The sequence below is a fragment of the Triticum aestivum genome, chromosome 2D (genome assembly GCF_018294505.1).
Source record: "Triticum aestivum cultivar Chinese Spring chromosome 2D, IWGSC CS RefSeq v2.1, whole genome shotgun sequence".
Taxonomy (NCBI): Eukaryota; Viridiplantae; Streptophyta; class Magnoliopsida; order Poales; family Poaceae; genus Triticum; species Triticum aestivum.
In genome coordinates this window covers 597,928,246-597,949,526 of record NC_057799.1, presented here as the reverse complement: position 1 = coordinate 597,949,526, position 21,281 = coordinate 597,928,246, and the positions used below count along the sequence as shown (strand labels likewise).

The 21,281-nt window shown below is 42.8% G+C and overlaps 1 protein-coding gene and 1 pseudogene across 2 annotated transcripts; both read left to right on the top strand.

The window, feature by feature from the left end:
- LOC123056011 (probable methyltransferase At1g27930) overlaps positions 1-17,721 on the top strand; it is a 31,480-nt pseudogene extending 13,759 nt beyond the window's left edge.
- A 640-nt stretch (positions 17,722-18,361) lies between these two features.
- Positions 18,362-21,007, top strand: LOC123050279 (anthocyanidin reductase ((2S)-flavan-3-ol-forming)-like). 2 transcript variants are annotated; one of them, XM_044473102.1, is made up of 6 exons: positions 18,362-18,528; positions 18,779-18,945; positions 19,716-19,916; positions 20,028-20,187; positions 20,341-20,557; positions 20,657-21,007. In XM_044473102.1, exons 1-6 carry the CDS (start codon positions 18,405-18,407, stop codon positions 20,802-20,804), a joined length of 1,017 nt encoding a protein of 338 aa, XP_044329037.1. In that variant the 5' UTR covers positions 18,362-18,404; the 3' UTR covers positions 20,805-21,007. The 2 variants fall into 2 exon arrangements, with proteins under 2 accessions (XP_044329037.1, XP_044329036.1); XM_044473101.1 differs by having other exon boundaries at positions 20,341-21,007.
- The last annotated feature ends 274 nt before the right edge of the window (positions 21,008-21,281 follow it).

Below are 21,281 nucleotides of genomic sequence, written 5' to 3'. Positions count from 1 at the left end.
TGAGTTAAAAACAAAATTTAAATCACAAATTCAAAATGAAAATTTTTCTTTACTTCCCACTCTCTTTCATTAAGAAATCATGAGGATCATTGAGTGGCATGAAGTTTGAAATATTTCCAAATTCAAATATTTTCAAACAGAAGCATTTTTTTGGAAAGTCCTTTTATTCCCTCTCAACAAAACTTCAAAAGTTTAAAATTCCAATCAATTTCACTCAATCAATCACTCAACAATCAATCAAACAATCATATATTTTAATTATTATAACATTCCAAAATTTAGAATTTTGGGATGTTACAGTTTGAGAGTCTCTCACGTGACAGTGGTGCTCTACTGGGTACTGATGACTCTTTCAGGTATCGCAGTGTGGTTGGAGCACTTCAGTATTTGACACTCACTCGTCCCGATATCTCCTTTGCTGTGAACAACGTGTGTCAGTTCCTGTCGCAGCCTACGGAGGTTCATTGGGAAGTAATTAAGCGTATTCTAAGGTTTGTCAAAGGTACGCTAGACACGGGGCTACGAATTCGTAAGTCCAGATTTAATGGTGTCAGTATATTCACAGATGCAGACTGGGCAGGCTGTGTTGATGACAGGCGTTCTACTGGTGGCTTTGTTGTGTTTGTCGGTGTTGGGGAACATAGCATGCAATTTCAAAAAAATTCCTACGATCACGCAAGATCTATCTAGGAGATTCATAGCAATGAGAGAGGGAGAGTGTGTCCATGTACCCTCGTAGACTGAAAGCAGAAGCGTTATGTTAACGCGGTTGATGTAGTCGAACGTCTTCACGATCCAACCGATCTAGCACCGAACGTACGACAGCTCCGAGTTCAACACACGTTCAGCTTGATGGCGTCCCTCGAACTCTTGATCCAACAGAGGGTCGAGGGAGAGTTTCGTCAGCACGACGGTGTGATGACGATGTTGATGATGTGATCCACGCAGGGCTTCTCCTAAGCAGTATGATGATACCATCGGAGGAGTAAATGGTAGAGGGGGGCACCGCACGCGGCTAAGACAATGTCGTGCCTTTGGGGTGCCCCCCGCCCCCGTATATAAAGGAGGGAGGAGGAGGCCGGCCAACAGGGGCGCGCCAAGGGAGGGGGGAGTCCTACTAGGACTCCACTCCTATTAGGATTCGCCCCCCTCTTTTTTTCCTTCTTACGCAGGTGGAAAGGGGGAAGGAGAGGGAGTGGGAGAAGGAAAGGGGGGTGGCGCCCGCTTTCCCTAGTCCAATTCGGCCTCCTCCCTTGTGGGGGGTGCACCAGCCCCTTGTGGGCTGGTTAGCCTCCCTCCCATGGCCCATATGCCCCATATCTTCCACCGGGTGGTCCGGTAACCCTTCCGGTACTCTGGTTTGTACCCGATACACTCTGGAACCCTTCCGGTGTCCGAATACCACCTTCCAGTATATCAATCTTTACCTCTCGACCATTTCGAGACTCCTCGTCATGTCCGTGTTCTCATCCGGGACTCCGAACAAACTTCGGTCACCAAAACACATAACTCATAATACAAATCGTCATCGAACGTTAAGCGTGTGGACCCTACGGTTTCGAGAACTATGTAGACATGATCGACACACATCTCTGATCAATAACCAATAGTGGAACCTGGATGCTCATATTGGCTCCTACATATTCTACGAAGATCTTTATCGGTCAAACCGCACAACAACATACGTTGTTCCCTTTGTCATCGGTATGTTACTTGCCCGAGATTCGATCGTCGGTATCTTCATACCTAGTTCAATCTCGTTACCGGCAAGTCTCTTTACTCATTCCGTAATGCTTCATCCCACAACTAACTCATTAGTCACATTGCTTGCAAGGCTTATAGTGATGAGCATTACCAAGAGGGCCCAGAGATACCTCTCCGATACACGCAGTGACAAATCCTAATCTCGATCTATGCCAACCCGACAAACACCTTCAGAGACACCCGTAGAGCATCTTTATAATCACCCAATTACGTTGTGACATTTGATAGCACACAAGGTGTTCCTCCGGTATTCGGGAGTTGCATAATCTCATAGTTAGAGGAACATGTATAAGTCATGAAGAAAGCAATAGCAATAAAACTTATCGATCATTATGCTAAGCTAACGGATGGGTCTTGTCCCTCACATCATTCTCTAATGATGTGATCCCGTTCATCAAATGACAACACATGTCTATGGTCAGGAAATATAACCATCTTTGATTAATGAGCTAGTCAAGTAGAGGCATACTAGGGACACTTTGTTTTGTCTATGTATTCACACATGTACTAAGTTTCCGGTTAATACAATTCTAGCATGAATAATAAACATTTATCATGATATAAGGAAATATAAATAACAACTTTATTATTGCCTCTAGGGCATATTTCCTTCAGTCTCCCACTTGCAGTAGAGTCAATAATCTAGTTCACATCGCCATGTGATTTAACACCAATAGTTCACATCTGTATGTGATTAACACCCATAGTTCACATCGCCATGTGACCAACAACCAAAGGGTTTACTAGAGTCAATAATCTAGTTCACATCGCTATGTGATTAACACCCAAAGAGTACTAAGGTGTGATCATGTTTTGCCTGTGAGAGAAGTTTAGTCAACGGGTCTGCTAAATTCAGAGCCGTATGTATTTTGCAAATTTTCTATGTCTACAATGCTCTGCATCGAGCTACTCTAGCTAATTGCTCCCACTTTCAATATGTATCCAGATTGAGACTCAGAGTCATCTTGATTGGTGTAAAGCTTACATCGACGTAACTCTTTATCACCTCCATAACCGAGAAATACTTCCTTAGTCCTCTTAGGTAACTAAAGATAACTTTGACCGCTATACAGTGATCCACTCCTGGATCACTATCGTACCCCCTTGCCAAACTCATAGCAAGGCACACAATTGGTCTGGTACATAGCATGGCATACTTTATAGAACCTATGACTGAGGCATATGGAATGACTTTCATTCTCTTTCTATCTTCTGCCATGGTCGGGCTTTGAGTCTTACTCAACTTTACACCTTGTAATACAGGCAAGAACTCCTTCTTTGATTGATCCATTTTTAACTCTTTCAAAATCTTGTCAAGGTATGTACTCATTGAAAAAACTTATCAAGCGTCTTGATCTATCTCTATAGATCTTGATGCCCAATATGTAAGCAGCTTCATCGAGGTCTTTCTTTGAAAATATCCTTTCAAACCCTCCTTTATGCTTTCCAGAAAATTCTACATCATTTCCGATCAACAATATGTCATTCACATATACTTCCTAGAAATGCTGTAGTGCTCCCACTCACTTTCTTGTAAATGCAGGCTTTACCGCAAGTCTGTATAAAACCATATGCTTTGATCAACTCATCAAAGCATATATTCCAACTCCGAGATGCTTGCACCAGTCCATAGATGGATCGCTGGAGCTTGCACACCTTGTTAGTACCTTTAGGACCGACAAAACCTTCTGGTTGCATCATATACAACTCTTCTATAAGAAATACCCATTTAAGGAATGCAAATTTGACATCCATTTGCCAGATTTCATAAAATATGGCAATTGCTAACATGATTCGGACGGATTTAAGCATCGCTACAGTTGAGAAAATCTTATTGTGGTCAACACCTTGAACTTGTCGAAAACCTTTTGCGACAAGTCGAGCTTTGTAGATAGTAACACTACTATCAGCGTCCGTCTTCCTCTTGAAGATCCATTTATTTTCTATGGCTTGCCGATCATCGGGCAAGTCCACCAAAGTCCACACTTTGTTCTCATACATGGAACCAATCTCAGATTATATGGCCTCAAGCCATTTCGCGGAATCTGGGCTCATCATCACTTCCTCATAGTTCGTAGGTTCATCATGGTCTAGTAACATGACTTCCAGAACAGGATTACCATACCACTCTGGTGCGGACTGTACTCTGGTTGACCTACGAGGTTCGGTAGTAACTTGATCTGAAGTTTCATGATCATCATCATTAGCTTCTTCACTAATTGGTGTAGGAATCACTGGAACTGATTTCTGTGATGAACTACTTTCCAATTCGGGAGAAAGTACAATTACCTCATCAAGTTCTACTTTCCTCCCACTCACTTCTTTCGAAAGAAACTCCTTCTCTAGAAAGGATCCATTCTTAGCAATGAATATCTTGCCTTCGGATCTGTGATATAAGATGTACCCAATAGTTTCTTTTGGGTATCCTAAAAAGACACATTTCTCCGATTTGGGTTCGAGCTTATCAGGTTGAAGCTTTTTCTCATAAGCATCACAGCCCCAAACTTTAAGAAACGACAGCTTAGGTTTGTTGCCAAACCACAGTTCATACGGTGTCGTCTCAACGGATTTTGACAGTGCCCTGTTTAACGTGAATGCAGCTGTCTCTAATGCATAATCCCAAAACGATAGTGGTAAATCGGTAAGAGATATCATAGATCGCACCATATCTAATAAAGTGCGGTTACGACGTTCAGACACACCATTACGCTATGGTGTTCCAGGTGGCATGAGCTATGAAACTATTCCACATTGTTTTAAATGAAGGCCAAACTCGTAACTCAAATATTCACCTCCACGATCAGATCGTGGAAACTTTATTTTCTTGTTACAATGATTCTTCACTTCACTCTGAAATTCTTTGAACATTTCAAATGTTTCAGACTTGTGTTTCATTAAGTAGATATACCCATATCTGCTCAAATCATCTGTGAAGGTCAGAAAATAATGATACCTGCCACGAGCCTCAACACTCATCGGACCGCATACATCGGTATGTATTATTTCCAATAAGTCATTAGCTCGTTCCATTGTTCCGGAGAATGGAGTTTTAGTCATCTTGCCCATAAGGCACGGTTCGCAAGTATCAAATGATTCATAATCAAGTGATTCCAAAAGCCCATCAGCATGGAGTTTCTTCATGCGCTTTACACCAATATGACCTAAACGACAGTGCCACAAGTATGTTGCACTATCATTATCAACTTTGCATCTTTTGGCATCAATATTATGAATATGTGTAACACTACGATCGAGATTCAATAAACCATCAACATTGGGTGTATGACCATAGAAGGTTTTATTCATGTAAATAGTATAACAATTATTCTCTGTCTTAAATGAATAACCGTATTGCAATAAACATGATCTAATCATATTCATGCTTTAACGCAAACACCAAATAACATTTATTTAGGTTCAACTCTAATCCCGAAAGTATAGGGATTGTGCGATGATGATCATATAAATCTTGGAACCACTTCCAACATACATCGTCACTTCACCCTCAACTAGTCTCTATTTATTTTGCAACTCCTGTTTCAAGTTACTAATCTTAGCAACTGAACAAGTATCAAATACCCAGGGGTTACTACGAGCACTAGTAAGGTACACATCAATAACATGTATATCAGATATACCTTTGTTCACTTTGCCATCCTTCTTATCCACCAAATATTTGGGGTAACTCCGCCTCCATTGACCATTTCCTTTGTAGTAGAAGCACTTAGTTTCAGGCTTAGGTCCAGCTTTGGGCTTCTTCACGGGAGTGACAACTTGCTTGCCATTCTTCTTGAAGTTCCTTTTCTTTCCCTTTGCCCTTTTCTTGAAAGTAGTGATCTTGTTTAATCATCAACACTTGATGCTTTTTCTTGATTTCTACCTTCATTGATTTCAACATCACGAAGAGCTCGTGAATCGCTTTTGTCATCCCTTGCATATTATAGTTCATCACGAAGTTCTAGTAACTTGGTGATGGTGACTAGAGAACTCTGTCAATCACTATTTTATCTGGAAGATTAACTCCCACTTGATTCAAGCGATTGTAGTACACAGACATTCTGAGCACATGCTCACTAGCTGAGCTATTCTCCTCCATCCTTTTAGGCGAAGTACTTGTCAGAGGTCTCATACCTCTCGACACAGGCATGAGTCTGAAATACCAATTTCTGCTCTAGGAACATCTCATATGCTCCGTGGCGTTTCAAAATGTTTTTGAAGTCCAGGTTCTAAGCCGTAAAGCATGGTGCACTAAACTATCAAGTAGTCATCATATTGAGCTAGCCAAACGTTCATAACGTCTGCATCTGCTCCTGCAATAGGTCTGTCACCTAGCGGTGCATCAAGGACATAATTCTTCTGTGCAGCAATGAGGATAAACCTCAGATCACGGACCCAGTCCACATCATTGCTACTATCATCTTTCAACTTAGTTTTCTCTAGGAACATATCAAAAAACATTGGGAAGCTACAACGTGAGCTATTGATCTACCACATAATTTGCAAATACTATCAGGACTAAGTTCATGATAAATTGAAGTTCAATTAATCATATTACTAAAGAGCTCCCACTGAGATAGACATTCCTCTAGTCATCTAAATGATCACATGATCCATATCAACTAAACCATGTCGATCATCACGTGAGATGGAGTAGTTTTCAATGGTGAACATCTCTATGTTGATCATATCTACTATATGATTCATGTTCGACCTTTCGGTCTCAGTGTTCCGAGGCCATATCTGCATATGCTAGGCTCGTCAAGTTTAACCCGAGTATTCTGCACGTGCAAAACTGGCTTGCACCCGGTATGTCAACGTAGAGCTTATCACACCCGACCATCACGTGGTGTCTCGGCACGACGAACTGTAGCAACGGTGCATACTCAGGGAGAACACTCATACCTTGAAATTTAGTGAGGGATCATCTTATAATGCTACCACCGTACTAAGCAAAATAAGATGCATAAAAGATAAACATCACATGCAATCAAAATATGTGACATGATATGGCCATCATCATCTTGTGCCTTTGAGCACCATGTCCAAAGCACCGTCATGATCTCCATCGCCATCGGCTTGACACCTTGATCTCCATCGTAGCATCGTTGTCGTCTCGCCAACTATTGCTACTACGACTATCGCTACCGCTTAGTGATAAAGTAAAGCAATTACATGGCGATTGCATTTCATACAATAAAGCAACAACCATATGGCTCCTGCTAGTTGCCGATAACTCTGTTACAAAACATGATCATCTCATACAACAATTTATATCACATCATGTCTTGACCATATCACATCATGTGTTGACCATATCACATCACAACAAGCCCTGCAAAAACAAGTTAGAAGTCCTCTACTTTGTTGTTGCAAGTTTTATGTGGCTGCTACGGGCATCTAGCAAGAACCGTTCTTACCTACGCATCAAAACCACAATGATTTTTCGTCAAGTGTGCTGTTTTAACCTTCAACAAGGATCGGCCATAGTCAAACTCGATTCAACTAATGTTGGAGAAACAGACACCCGCCAGCCACCTGTGTGCAAAGCACGTCGGTAGAACCAGTCTCATGAACGCGAACATGTAATGTCGTTCCGGGCCGCTTCATCCAACAATACCGCCGAATCAAAGTAAGACGTTGGTTGTAAGCAGTATGACTATTATCGCCCACAACCCTTTGTGTTCTACTCGTGCATATCATCTACGCATAGACCTGGCTTTGATACCACTGTTGGGGAACGTAGCATGCAATTTCAAAATTTTCCTACGATCACGCAAGATCTATCTAGGAGATGCATAGCAACGAGAGGGGGAGAGTGTGTCCACGTACCCTGGTAGACCAAAAGCGGAAGCGTTATGTTAACGCGTTTAATGTAGTCGAACGTCTTCACGATCCAACCGATCTAGCACCGAACGTATGGCACCTCCGAGTTCAGCACATGTTCAGCTCAATGATGTCCCTCGAACACTTGATCCAGCAGAGGGTCAAGGGAGAGTTTCGTCAGCACGATGGCATGATGACGGTGTTGATGATGTGATCTGCGTAGGGCTTCGCCTAAGCACTACGATGATACTATCGGAGGAGTAAACGGTAGAAGGGGGCACCGCACACGGCTAAGACAATGTTGTGCCTTTAGGGTGTCCCCCTGCCCCCGTATATAAAGGAGGGAGGAGGAGGCCGGCCACCGGGGCGCGCCAAGGGAGGGGCGAGTCCTACTAGGACTCCACTCCCAGTAGGATTCGCCCCCCTCTTTTTTTCCTTCTTACGGAGGTGGAAATGGGGAAGGAGAGGGAGTAGGAGAAGGAAAGGGGGGTGGCGCCCCCTTTCCCTAGTCCAATTCAGCCTCCTCCCTCGTGGGGGGCGCACCAGCCCCTTGTGGGATGGTTAGCCTCCCTCCCATGGCCCATATGGCCCATATCTTCCACCGGGGGGGGGGGGGGTCCGGTAACCCTTCCGGTAGTCCGGTTTGTACCCGATACACTCTGGAACCCTTCCGGTGTCAGAATACCACCTTCCAATATATCAATCTTTACCTCTCGACCATTTAGAGACTCCTCATCATGTTCGTGATCTCATCTGGGACACCGAACAAACTTCAGTCACCAAAACACATAACTCATAATACAAATCATCATCGAACGTTAAGCGTGCGGACCCTACGGGTTCGAGAACTATGTAGACATGACCGAGACACATCTCCGATCAATAACCAATAGCGGAACCTGAATGCTCTTATTGGCTCCTACATATTCTACGAAGATATTTATCGATCAAACCGCACAACAACATACGTTGTTCCCTTTGTCATCGGTATGTTACTTGCCTGAGATTTGATCATCGGTATCTTCATACCTAGTTCAATCTCGTTACGGGCAAGTCTCTTTACTCGTTCCGTAATGCTTCATCCCGCAACTAACTCATTAGTCACATTGCTTGCTGATACGTCTCCAACGTATCTATAATTTTTGATTGTTCCATGCTATTATATTATCTATTTTGGATGTTTAATGGGCTTTGTTATACACTTTTATACTATTTTTGGGACTAACCTATTAACTGGAGGCCCAGCCAAAATTGCTGTTTTCTTGCCTATTTCAGTGTTTCCTAGAAAAGCAATATCAAACGGAGTCCAAACGGAATGAAACCTTCGGGAGAGTCGTTTTTGGAACAAACGCAATCCAGGAGACTTGGAGTGGACGTCAAGGAAGCAACAAGGCGACCACGAAGCAGGGAGGCGCGCCCAGGGGGGTAGGCGCGCCCCCACCCTCGTCGGCCCCTCTTGGCTCCCCTGACCGACTTCTTTAGCCTATATATGCTCATATACCCTGAAAACATCCGAGAGCACCATGAAACCCTATTTCCACTGCCGCAACCTTCTGTACCCATGAGATCCCATCTTGGGGCCTTTTCCGGCGCTCCGCCGGAGGGGGAATCGATCATAGAGGGCTTCTACATCAACACCATAGCCTCTCCGGTGATGTGTGAGTAGTTTACCTCAGACCTTCGGGTCCATAGTTATTAGCTAGATGGCTTCTTCTCTCTCTTTGGATCTCAATACAAAGTTCTCCTCGATCTTCTTGGAGATCTATTCGATGTAATTCTTTTTGCGGTGTGTTTGTCGAGATCCGATGAATTGTGGGTTTATGATTAAGATTATCTGTGAACAATATTTGAATCTCCTCTGAATTCTTTTATGTATGATTTGTTACCTTTGCAAGTATCTTCGAATTATCAGTTTGGTTTGGCCTACTAGATTGATTTTTCTTGCAATGGGAGAAGTGCTTGGCTTTGGGTTCAATCTTGCGGTGTCCTTTCCCAGTGACAGCAGGGGCAGCAAGGCACGTATTGTATTGTTGCCATCGAGGATAAAAAGATGGGGTTTATGTCATATTGCTTGAGTTTATCCCTCTACATCATGTCATCTTTCCTAATGCGTTACTCTGTTCTTATGAACTTAATACTCTAGATGCATGCTGGATAGCGGTCGATGTGTGGAGTAAAAGTAGTAGATGTAGAATCGTTTCGATCTACTTGTCACGGAAGTGATGCCTATATACATGATCATGCCTAGATATTCTCATAACTATGCACTTTTCTATCAATTGCTCGACAGTAATTTGTTCACCCACCGTAATACTTATGCTATCTTGAGAGAAGCCACTAGTGAAACCGATGGCCCCCGGGTCTATTTTCCATCATATAAGTTTCCGATCTATTTTATTTTGCAATCTTTCCTTTCGAATCTCTATCATAAAAATACCAAAAATATTTATCTTATTATCTCTATTAGATCTCACTTTTGCAAGTGGCCGTGAAGGGATTGACAACTCCTTTGTCGCGTTGGTTGCAAGGTTCTTATTTGTTTGTGCAGGTACGAGGGATTTGAGTGTAGCCTCCTACTGGATTGATACCTTGGTTCTCAAAAACTGAGGGAAATACTTACGCTACTTTGCTGCATCACCCTTTCCTCTTCAAGGGAAAACCAACGCATGCTCAATAGGTAGCAAGAAGGATTTCTGGCGCCATTGCCGGGGAGTCTACGCACAAGTCAAGACATACCAAGTACCCATCACAAACTCTTATCCCTCGCATTACATTATTTGCCATTTGCCTCTCGTTTTCCTCTCCCCCACTTCACCTTTGCCTTTTCTTCGCCTTCTTCCCGTATGTCTTTTTCTTTGTGTTTCCACGTGCCTTCTATTTGCTTGCATCTTTGCTTGCTAAAAATCTATTGATATGGATCCACTTGAAGTGTTCTACTTGGATCAACTTCGATCCTTATGCGCTCTTGCTGAAACCCAACTAGCCTAGTTGATGGGAAATATTTAGATGAGCATGCTCATTTTGTGCGTCACCATTTGTCTGAAAAGGGGAGACTCTTACGGGATCAAATAAACAGATTGTTGTGCTATGCTTGGAATCTTTGTGAAATTTATGATTTTACTTGTTGCTCTAAGAACCCTAAAAAACACCTCCCCTACCTATGTGAGTTTAATGATAATGAAATCTTATCTTCTGATGCAAAGGGTGTTTATAGTTACTACGATATCGAACAAATTGAAGAATTTGTTGCTTTTAAGGGTGCTTATGAAGTTGCTTCTTTGATTGAAAAGTATGATAATACTCTCTCCGAATCTGGAAATTTTGACATACTTAAATATTGCTATGAAAATTATGCTCATAATGTCTATGTCAAAGAATTTATTGAGAGAATGACCGTTGCTTTGGAAGAAAATAATGATATGCATAAATTTATAGATAATGATGATTCCGATGATTTGATTGAAATATCCCTTGACGAACATGATGCTTGCTACTCTTATGGCCATGATGCCAATATTTATGGAGATGAATTTGCTATAGTTCCTTATGTTAAGCATGAGATTATTGCTATTGCACCCATACTTGATAGTTCCTTGAATCAAAAGCATGATTGCAATGATGTTACTATAAATTCTCTTGATGTCAATTGTGCTAATAATATGCAAAACCCAAAGCTTGGGGATGCTAGTTTTGCTATGTCTACTACTTGTTGCAATGATCATGATTGGGGTGGTTCTTCTTATGATCTTGAAAATTTATTTAAGCCCCATGATGAATATGAGATTGATAATAATGTTTGCAATAGTATTGAAAGTGGGTTTGGAAGAGTGTCAACTTTAGATCCCACATATTTGGAGAATGTTCAATCTTATGAAGTTTTTGATAGAAGTGGGTTTGGAGAGGTCATGACTTTAGTTAATGTTAATCCCACTATTTTGGAAGAGTGTCAACTTCGCATGCATGTGGATCGTGTTGAAAATATTTTATGTGATAGATATTTTGTTGAATTTTCTTATGATCCCACATGTAATTATTATGAGAGAGGGAAATATGGTTTTAGAAATTTTCATGTTGCTAAATTACCTCTCGTTATGTTGAGATTGCTATTGTTTCTTTCCGCTTTCTTGCATATGCTAGTTTTTTCTTGCTATGATAATTTGTTTGCCTATAAGATGCCTATGCATATGAAGTATGTTAGACTTAGATGTGTTTTTCACATGCTTTATGATGCTCTCTTTGTGCCTCAATTCTTGTCTTCATGTGAGTATCATTGAAATCTCAATGCCTAGCTAAGGGCGTTAAACGATAGCGCTTGTTCGGAGGCAACCCAATTTTATTTTTGTTCTTTGCTTTTTTTTCCTGTTTAGTAATAAATAATCCATATAGCCTCTGGTTAGATGTGGTTTTATGTTTTAATTAGTGTTTGTGCCAAGTAAAACCTATAGGATCTTCTTGGGTGATAGTTAATTTGATCTTGCTGAAAAACAGAAACTTCTGCGCGCACGAGAATAATTTTAATAAATCACAGAAACATGATTTTTAGTTGATTGTTTCTGCATAAGATTAATAAACAAATTATCTAGGATTCCTATTTTGGTAGAGTGTTTTGGGTTCCATAAGTATTCAAAAGTTACAGATTGCTACAGACTGTTCTGTTTTTGACAGATTCTGTTTTTCGTGTGTTGTTTGCTTATTTTGATGAATCTATGGCCAGTATCGGGGGGTATGAACCATAGAGAAGTTGGAATACAGTAGGTTTAACACCAATATAAATAAAGAATGAGTTCATTAAAGTACCTTAAAGTGGTGGTTTGTTTTATTTTGCTAACGGAGCTCATGAGATTTTCTGTTGAGTTTTGTGTTGTGAAGTTTTCAAGTTTTTGGGTAAAGATTTGATGGATTATGGAATAAGGAGTGGCAAGAGCCTAAGATTGGGGATTCCCAAGGCACCCCAAGGTAAAATTCAAGGACAACCAAAAGCCTAAGCTTGGGGATGCCCCGGAAGGCATCCCCTCTTTCGTCTTCATCCATCGGTAACTTTACTTGATGCTATATTTTTATTCACCACATGATATGTGTTTTGCTTGGAGCGCCTTGTATGATTTGAGTCTTTGCTTTTTAGTTTACCACAATCATCCTTGCTGTATACACCTTTTGGGAGAGACACACATGAATCGGAAGTTATTAGAATACTCTATGTGCTTCACTTATATCTTTTGAGCTAGATAATTTTGCTCTAGTACTTCACTTATATCTTTTTAGAGCACGTCAGTGGTTTTATTTTATAGAAATTATTGATCTCTCATGCTTCACTTATATTATTTTGAGAGTCCTTTAGAACAGCATGGTAATTGCTTTGGTTAAAATTTTAGTCGTAATATGATGAGCATCCAAGATAGGTATAATAAAAACTATCATATAAAGTGCATTGAATACTATGAGAAGTTTGATACTTGATGATTGTTTTGAGATATGAGGATGGTAATATTAGAGTCATGCTAGTTGAGTAGTTGTGAATTTGAGGAATACTTGTGTTAAAAGTTTGTGATTCCCGTAGCATGCACGTATAGTGAACCGTTATGTGATGAAGTTGGAGCATGATTTATTTATTGATTGTCTTCCTTAGGTGTGGAGGTCGGGATCGCGCGATGGTTAAATCCTACCAACCCTTCCCCTAGGAGCATGCGTGTAGTACTTTGTTTTGATAACTTGTAGATTTTTGCAATAAGTATGCGAGTTCTTCTTGACTAATGTTGAGTCCATGGATTATACGCACTCTCACCCTTCCACCATTGCTAGCCTCTCTTGTGCCGTGCAACTTTCGCCGGTATCATACACCCACCATATACCTTCCTCAAAACAGCCACCATACCTACCTATTATGGCATTTCCATAGCCATTCCAAGATATTTTGCCATGCAACTTTCCACCGTTTCGTTTATTATGACGCGTTACACCATTATCATATTGCTTTACATGATCTTGTAGTTGACATCTTATTTGTGGCAAAGCCACCATTCATAATCCTTTCATACATGTCACTCTTGATTCATTATCCCAGTACACCGCCAGAGGCATTCACATAGAGTCATATTTTTTTCTAAGATTCTTGAGTTGTAAGTAGATAAAAGTGTGATGATCTTCATTATTAGAGCATTGTCTCATGTGAGGAAAGGATGATGGAAGCAATGATTCCCTCACAAGTTGGGATGAGTCTCCGGACTTTACGAAAAATAAAAGAGGCCAAAGAAGCTTTTAAAAATGGAAAAAATGAGAGAAAAAGAAAGAAGGGACAATGTTACTATCCTTTTACCACACGTGTGCTTCAAAGTAGCACCATGATCTTCATGATAGAGAGTCTCCTATGTTGTCACCTTCATATGCTAGTGGGAATTTTTCATTATAGAACTTGGCTTGTATATTCCAATGATGGGCTTCCTCAAATTTCCCTAGGTCTTCGTGAGCAAGCAAGTTGGATGCACACCCACTTAGTTTCTTTTGATGAACTTTCATACACTTATAGCTCTAGTGCATCCGTTGCATGGCAATCCCTACTCACTCACATTGATATCTATTAATGGGCATCTCCATAGCCCGTTGATACGCCTAGTTGATGTGAGACTATCTTCTCCTTTTTTCTCTTCTCCACAACCACCATCCTATTCCACCTATAGTGCTATGTCCATGGCTCACGCTCATGTATTGCGTGAAGATTAAAAAAGTTTGAGAATACTAAAGTATGAAACAATTGCTTGGCTGAAACCGGGGTTGTGCATGATTTAAATATTTTGTGTGATGAAGATAGAGCATAGCCAGACTTTATAATTTTGTAGGGATAACTTTCTTTGGCCATGTTATTTTGAGGAGACATGATTACTTTGTTAGTATGCTTGAAGTATTATTACTCTTACGTCAATATTAAACTTTTGTCTTGAATCTTTCGAATCTGAACATTCATGCCACAATAAAGAAAATTACATTGAGAATTATGCTAGGTAGCATTCCACATCAAAAATGCTGTTTTTATCATTTACCTACTCGAGGACGAGCATGAATTAAGCTTGGGGATGCTTGATACGTCTCCAACGTATCTATAATTTTTGATTGTTCCATGCTATTATATTATCTGCTTTGGATGTTTAATGGGCTTTATTATACACTTTTATACTATTTTTGGAACTAACCTATTAACCGGAGGCCTAGTCCAAATTGCTATTTTTTTTTGCCTATTTCAGTGTTTCGCAAAAAAGGAATATCAAACGGAATGAAACCTTCGGGAGAGTCGTTTTTGGAACAAACGCAATCTAGGAGACTTGGAGTGGACGTCAAGGAAGCAACGAGGCGGCCACGAGGCAGGGAGGCGCGCCCAGGGGGGGTAGGCGCGCCCCCCACCCTCGTCGGCCCCTCTTGGCTCCCCTGACCGACTTCTTTTGCCTATATATGCTCATATACCCTGAAAACATCTGAGAGCACCATGAAACCCTATTTCCACCGCCGCAACCTTCTGTACCCGTGAGATCCCATCTTGGGGCCTTTTCCGGCGCTCCGCCGGAGGGGGAATCGATCACAGAGGGCTTCTACATCAACACCATAGCCTCTCCGGTGATGTGTGAGTAGTTTACCTCAGACCTTCGGGTCCATAGTTATTAGCTAGATGGCTTCTTCTATCTCTTTGGATCTCAATACAAAGTTCACCTCGATCTTCTTGGAGATCTATTCGATGTAATTCTTTTTGCGGTGTGTTTGTCGAGATCCGATGAATTGTGGGTTTATGATTAAGATTATCTGTGAACAATATTTGAATCTCCTCTGAATTCTTTTATGTATGATTTGTTATCTTTGCAAGTCTCTTTGAATTATCAGTTTGGTTTGGCCTACTAGATTGATCTTTCTTGCAATGGGAGAAGTGCTTGGCTTTGGGTTCAATCTTGCGGTGTCCTTTCCCAGTGACAGCAGGGGCAGCAAGGCACGTATTGTATTGTTGCCATCGAGGATAAAAAGATGGGGTTTATATCATATTGCTTGAGTTTATCCCTCTACATCATGTCATCTTGCCTAATGCGTTACTCTGTTCTTATGAACTTAATACTCTAGATGCATGCTGGATAGCGGTCGATGTGTGGAGTAAAAGTAGTAGATGCAGAATCGTTTCGATCTACTTGTCACGGACGTGATGCCTATATACATGATCATGCCTAGATATTCTCATAACTATGCACTTTTCTATCAATTGCTCGACAGTCATTTGTTCACCCACCGTAATACTTATGCTATCTTGAGAGAAGCCACTAGTGAAACCTATGGCCCCCGGGTCTATTTTCCATCATATAAGTTTCCGATCTATTTTATTTTGCAATCTTTACTTTCGAATCTATATCATAAAAATACCAAAAATATTTATCTTATTATCTCTATTAGATCTCACTTTTTCAAGTGGTCGCGCAGGGATTGACAACCCCTTTATCGCGTTGGTTGCAAGGTTCTTATTTGTTTGTGCAGGTACTAGGGATTTGCGTGTAGCCTCTTACTGGATTGATACCTTGGTTCTCAAAAACTGAGGGAAATACTTACGCTACTTTGCTGCATCACCCTTTCCTCTTCAAGGGAAAACCAACGCATGCTCAAGAGGTAGCACTTGCAAGGCTTATAGTGATGAGCATTACCGAGAGGGTCCAGAGATACCTCTCCGATACACGGAGTGACAAATCCTAATCTCGATCTATGCCAACCCAACAAACACCTTCGGAGACACCTGTAGAGCATCTTTATAATCACCCATTTACGTTGTGACGTTTGATAGCACACAAGGTGTTCCTCCGGTATTTGGGAGTTGCATAATCTCATAGTCAGAGGAACATGGATAGGTCATGAAGAAAGCAATAGCAATAAAACTTATCGATCATTATGCTAAGCTAACGGATGGATCTTGTCCATCACATCATTCTCTAATGATGTGATCCCGTTCATCAAATGACAACATATGTCTATGGTCAGGAAACATAACCATCTTTGATTAACGAGCTAGTGAAGTCGAGGCATACTAGGGACACTTTGTTTTGTCTATGTATTCACACATGTACTAAGTTTCCAGTTAATACAATTCTAGCATGAATAATAAACATTTATCATGATATAACGAAATATAAATAACAAATTTATTATTGCCTCTAGGGCATATTTCCTTCAGTTGGACCCAATCTTATATCTTGGAGGTCAAAGAAGCAGCCCACAGTCTCGAGATCTAGCACCGAGGCAGAGTATAAGGCATTGGCCAATGGCGTGGCTGAAGCCATATGGATAGACTCAGTTCTCACAGAACTTGGAGTTACACAGTAGCGCATGCCTATATTATGGTGTGATAATTTAGGGGCAACTTACCTGACAGCGAATCTAGTGTATCATGCTCGGACCAAACACATTGAGATAGATTTCCATTTTGTGAGGGAACGAGTAGCTGCAGGTGCATTCGAAGTTAGGTTCATTTCAACAGATGACCAGTTGGGGGATGTATTTACTAAACCCGCCACTCGACAGATGTTAAACCGCTTTAGAACCAATTCGAATCTTGTATTTAGTTCAGATTGAGGGGGCATGTAAAGTAGGGTCTAGTCTACATTGTAATTGTACACGTATATGAATATGTATATACTTGTAATCTGTTCATCTATATAAAGAGATGTGAGGTGGATGTTAACCCCCATGCAAAACCCTAAACCCTATCTTTTAACTGACAGCGCGCGGGGCGTGCTCGTTGGGCGAGGCCTCAGCAGCTCGGCGGCCGTCCATGTTTCAAGGTACCCCGACCCGGCCGGGGAGGCGTGGGCAGTGCTGCCGCGCGCGAGGTCGAGCCCGGTGTGCTGGCACCCGACGGGGACGGTGCGCAAGTTGGGCTGCCGGCTGGCGCTGACCTCCTTGCCACGGGAGGTGCTCGATGCGAGGTGGGACGTGGTCGTCGTCGATGGGCCGAGCGGGGCAGGTCCCGGGGAGCGGGGGAGGATGAGCGCCATATACACCATGGCAGCGCTCGCGCGCGCGATGAGGGGCGAAGCGGTGGACGTGGTGGTGCACGAGATGAACCGGACGACGGGAAGATCTGACGCCACCGCCAATCTTCTCCACCCAGCAGGGCCATAGCCGCCGGCCGACGAGCGCCTCACCGCGGCTGCTGGCCGACGAGCTCGCCGACGAGAGCCCCGCCGGAGCCATCCCCCCTTCGACCTTCTCTGCCACTGGTTGGATAAGATGTACAAAGGAGCGCGGGCGGAATTCTAATAAATTGAGGGGTCAATTTGTAAAATCGAAATGTGTTCCTAGATATTACTTAAAGAGAGACTGCGGGTGCAATTTCTAGAAAACAAGAGGGCCTATTTGCAAAACAACCACGACGGGTGAACAGGCAGAAGCGATAGCAGCTTTATTATTAGATTAGAGAAGATAAAATAAAGATAAAGATAGCAGCCATCGTCAACAACTCCACGTTCAAAAGTTTGTATTGTACTCCCTCCGGTAGTAGTATATGTACCGTACAGTGCACATCAACCTTACCTATGTCACTTTAGCGTTAGCAGCCATGCATACAGCCGGCCGGCTAAGAGTCTTCATGCACAAAAATCTTACCTGCTGTCTAGCGTCAGCGATGAGCATGCAGGTCACTTTCAAGTTTCAACTGCTGGAAAACTCTTTGTCATTCACCACCAACCTGGGACTTGTTAGTTATCTGTACACAGTATAAATGCAGGTTCTCTGCAGAGTGGCAACATCCGGAGCAGTGAGCTAGCGAATCGTCGTTCTGTTTGGCAGGAGAGGTACTGATCGAGATGTCGGCGGCCGAGGGAAGGAAGACGGCGTGCGTCACCGGAGGGAGCGGCTACATCGCTGCAGTACTCATCAAGCTGCTGCTCGAGAAAGGCTACGCGGTCAAGACGACCGTCAGAGACCCCGGTTTGGTCCTTGTTTCTTCGTTTCTAGTTCTCTTTTTTATGTACTCCAGCAAATCTTCCATTCAGAGTTACGTTCTTTGGACTTTGCCATGTATTTATTTATTTATTTATTTGGTATATTTAGACTGCAAAACATGCCTTCCAAGTTCCAAATCAAAGTGTTTTGCATACTATCACTTGTGCTGAAATTGTTGGAAACTGTTTTTGATCCAAAATTCCCAAGACTCTCAAGATTTTGTATTTGTATGAAGATGACATGGAAAAGAACTCCCACCTCAAGGATTTGCAAGCACTTGGCCCCTTGGAGGTCATCGGTGCCCAACTGGACGTGGAAGGTAGCTTCGACAAAGCGGTTTCTGGCTGCGACTACGCCTTCCTTGTTGCTGCTCCGATGAACATGGATCCAGCAGATCCTGAGGTAAACATCCACCTCCCACAATCTTCGCTTTCATTTGCATGATTGTTCTTTGATCTGGCATCTGAATATCTGACGGTGATGTACGGAGTTGGGACTTGGAGACAAATTTATGTTGTCAGTTATCACATGATCTCTCTCAGGCAAAGAATTAGACTTGGGATCTTGTTCACTCTGATATCATGTCGGTGCTTAGAGAATTCCTTCTATAAGAATATACCTCCAAGGGCTAGTCTTGAATGATAGATGCTGTGGATCACTAGGCTAGATTAGATCGATGGTTTGCGGTGGTTTACCTTTACCATAGGTGGATGAACCCGCCGAAGTGGCCATGGTGGATGGCTACGGCGGTGATGGCAGAGAGTGCGTGAGTGGTGGCGGTGGAGCTTCCCATCGCTTCAGCGCCTCCCTCTCGATCGGACTAGGGTTAGGAGTGGGAAGCAGTGGCGGCGGCAAAACTCGTACCTTGTGCCGCGACAGGGGCCCACCAGCCTTGCTTGGGCTGGACGCCCCCGATCAGGGCGTGGGTCAAGGGTCCAATGGACCGTTGGGCCCATTGGGGAAGAGATCAATCTAACACTGAATGGTCTGAGTTTTTTTTATCAAAAGCCAACAGTGCGCTCCGCAGCTGACAGAAAACGTGATGTCGGTCTTTTTTTGAAAGGAAGGATTACCCCTGGCTTTGCATCTAGCGATGCACACATGACACAGCCATGATGGGGTATTTTTTGTAACTTTTTAAATTTTATATCGTTCTTTGTGTCTGGCGGCAGAAGGATATGATCGAAGCCGCCGTCCAAGGGACTCTCAACGTGATGAGGTCGTGCGTGAGAGCCGGGACGGTGAAACGGGTGGTCCTGACGTCTTCGGATGCCGCGGTGTCCAGGAGGCCGTTGCACGGTGGCGGCCATGTGCTGGACGAGGGCTCATGGTCCGACGTCGAGTACCTCAGAACAAACAAGCCACCAATTTGGGTACATAATCTTTTGTGTGTGCAGCTGCAAACTCTCTCCTAGACATTTAAATTCATGGAAATAAATCACGTAACGTTGGTGTCCGTTTTATGTACGTAATTTACATGGCAGGCGTATGCCGTCTCGAAGGTGCTTTTGGAAAAGGCGGCGAGTGAATTCGCGGAGGAGAACGGCATCAGCCTCGTCACCGTGTTGCCTGTGTTCACCTTGGGTGCGGCGCCGCTCTCCAAGGCCAAAACTAGCGTCCCCCTCACCCTCTCCCTGTTGTCCGGTGAGAAAGGCGTCCATGCTATAGCATTTCTCAGTTGTTTTTACAGCTCGGTCAGTGGTTGCCAACTGAGAGATGTGGCAACTGGCAAGCAAGCTCTCATTCCAATCCCGTGTTCTTCTGACATGGTGTCCGCTTGACATGTGCGTTTACCAGGCGACGAGACATTCCTGAACATGCTGATAGGCCTGCAATTGATCACGGACTCCATGGCGATAAGCCACGTTGAAGACCTATGCCGCGCCAAGGTGTTCGTGGCCGAGAATGAGTCCTCCTCCGGCAGGTACATCTGCTGCAGCCACAACACTACAGTCCTGCAGCTCTCCCGTTTCTTGGCAGAGAAGTATCCACAATACAATGTGCAACCTGAACGGTACTTGAGTCGGCTGTTTAAAGTTTGGACTGCTCGAATGCAGGCACGCAAATATTTATCTTTATGTGGGTTTAACAACATCCAAGTATGCTTATGTAGCTTTGATGGATCCCCGGAGAAGCCGAAAGTGTGTCTGTCGTCTGACAAGCTCATCGGGGAAGGGTTCGTGTTCAAGTATAATGACCTGGGTGAGATCTTTGACAACCTTGTCGAGTATGGCAGGACCACAGGGATTCTTCCCTACTGATATATACGCCAGCTGACGATCAGTATGTGATCGAAACAAAATATTGTTGTCTCAAATACGCATAAAGCCCCGTTCTTGTGTTTTTGGTAAAATAAGATGTTAGTACCCCCGATGTGTGTCAAAAAGCAAATTAGATAGCAAAAAATCTCGATCTCTGGGGGTTTTGTATCACCAAATAACTTTTAAGATTAAGAGCTGGCAGTTTCCACCCGCCTAAATATAATGTTCATAAAATTTGTTTATTGGTGGCATTATCAGTACGGTGATTAAAATGGAAGAGTACCAAGTATTCATGCACCTACCCTCAAGGTACACACGGTTCGGTTGAACGTGCCACTTCCCCTAGTTTGTTGTTGCCCCTACGAATGAATATAGAGGGCAATGAACAAACCGAAGCACGTGAAACCGAAACCAAACATTTGTGTTAACATCAGAGACCAACCTATTGTCATCGACTTTTTATGTGTTGGACAATGA

What these genes read in the sequence shown, in the direction of transcription:
- LOC123050279 (XM_044473101.1), top strand. Translation starts at nt 18,405, where the DNA reads ATGTCGGCGGCCGAGGGAAGGAAGACGGCGTGCGTCACCGGAGGGAGC. An exon ending in TGGATCCAGCAGATCCTGAG is followed by an intron (nt 18,946 to 19,715) that starts GTAAACATCCAC and finishes GTCTGGCGGCAG; the next exon opens with AAGGATATGATCGAAGCCGC. An exon ending in CACCCTCTCCCTGTTGTCCG is followed by an intron (nt 20,188 to 20,340) that starts GTGAGAAAGGCG and finishes TGCGTTTACCAG; the next exon opens with GCGACGAGACATTCCTGAAC.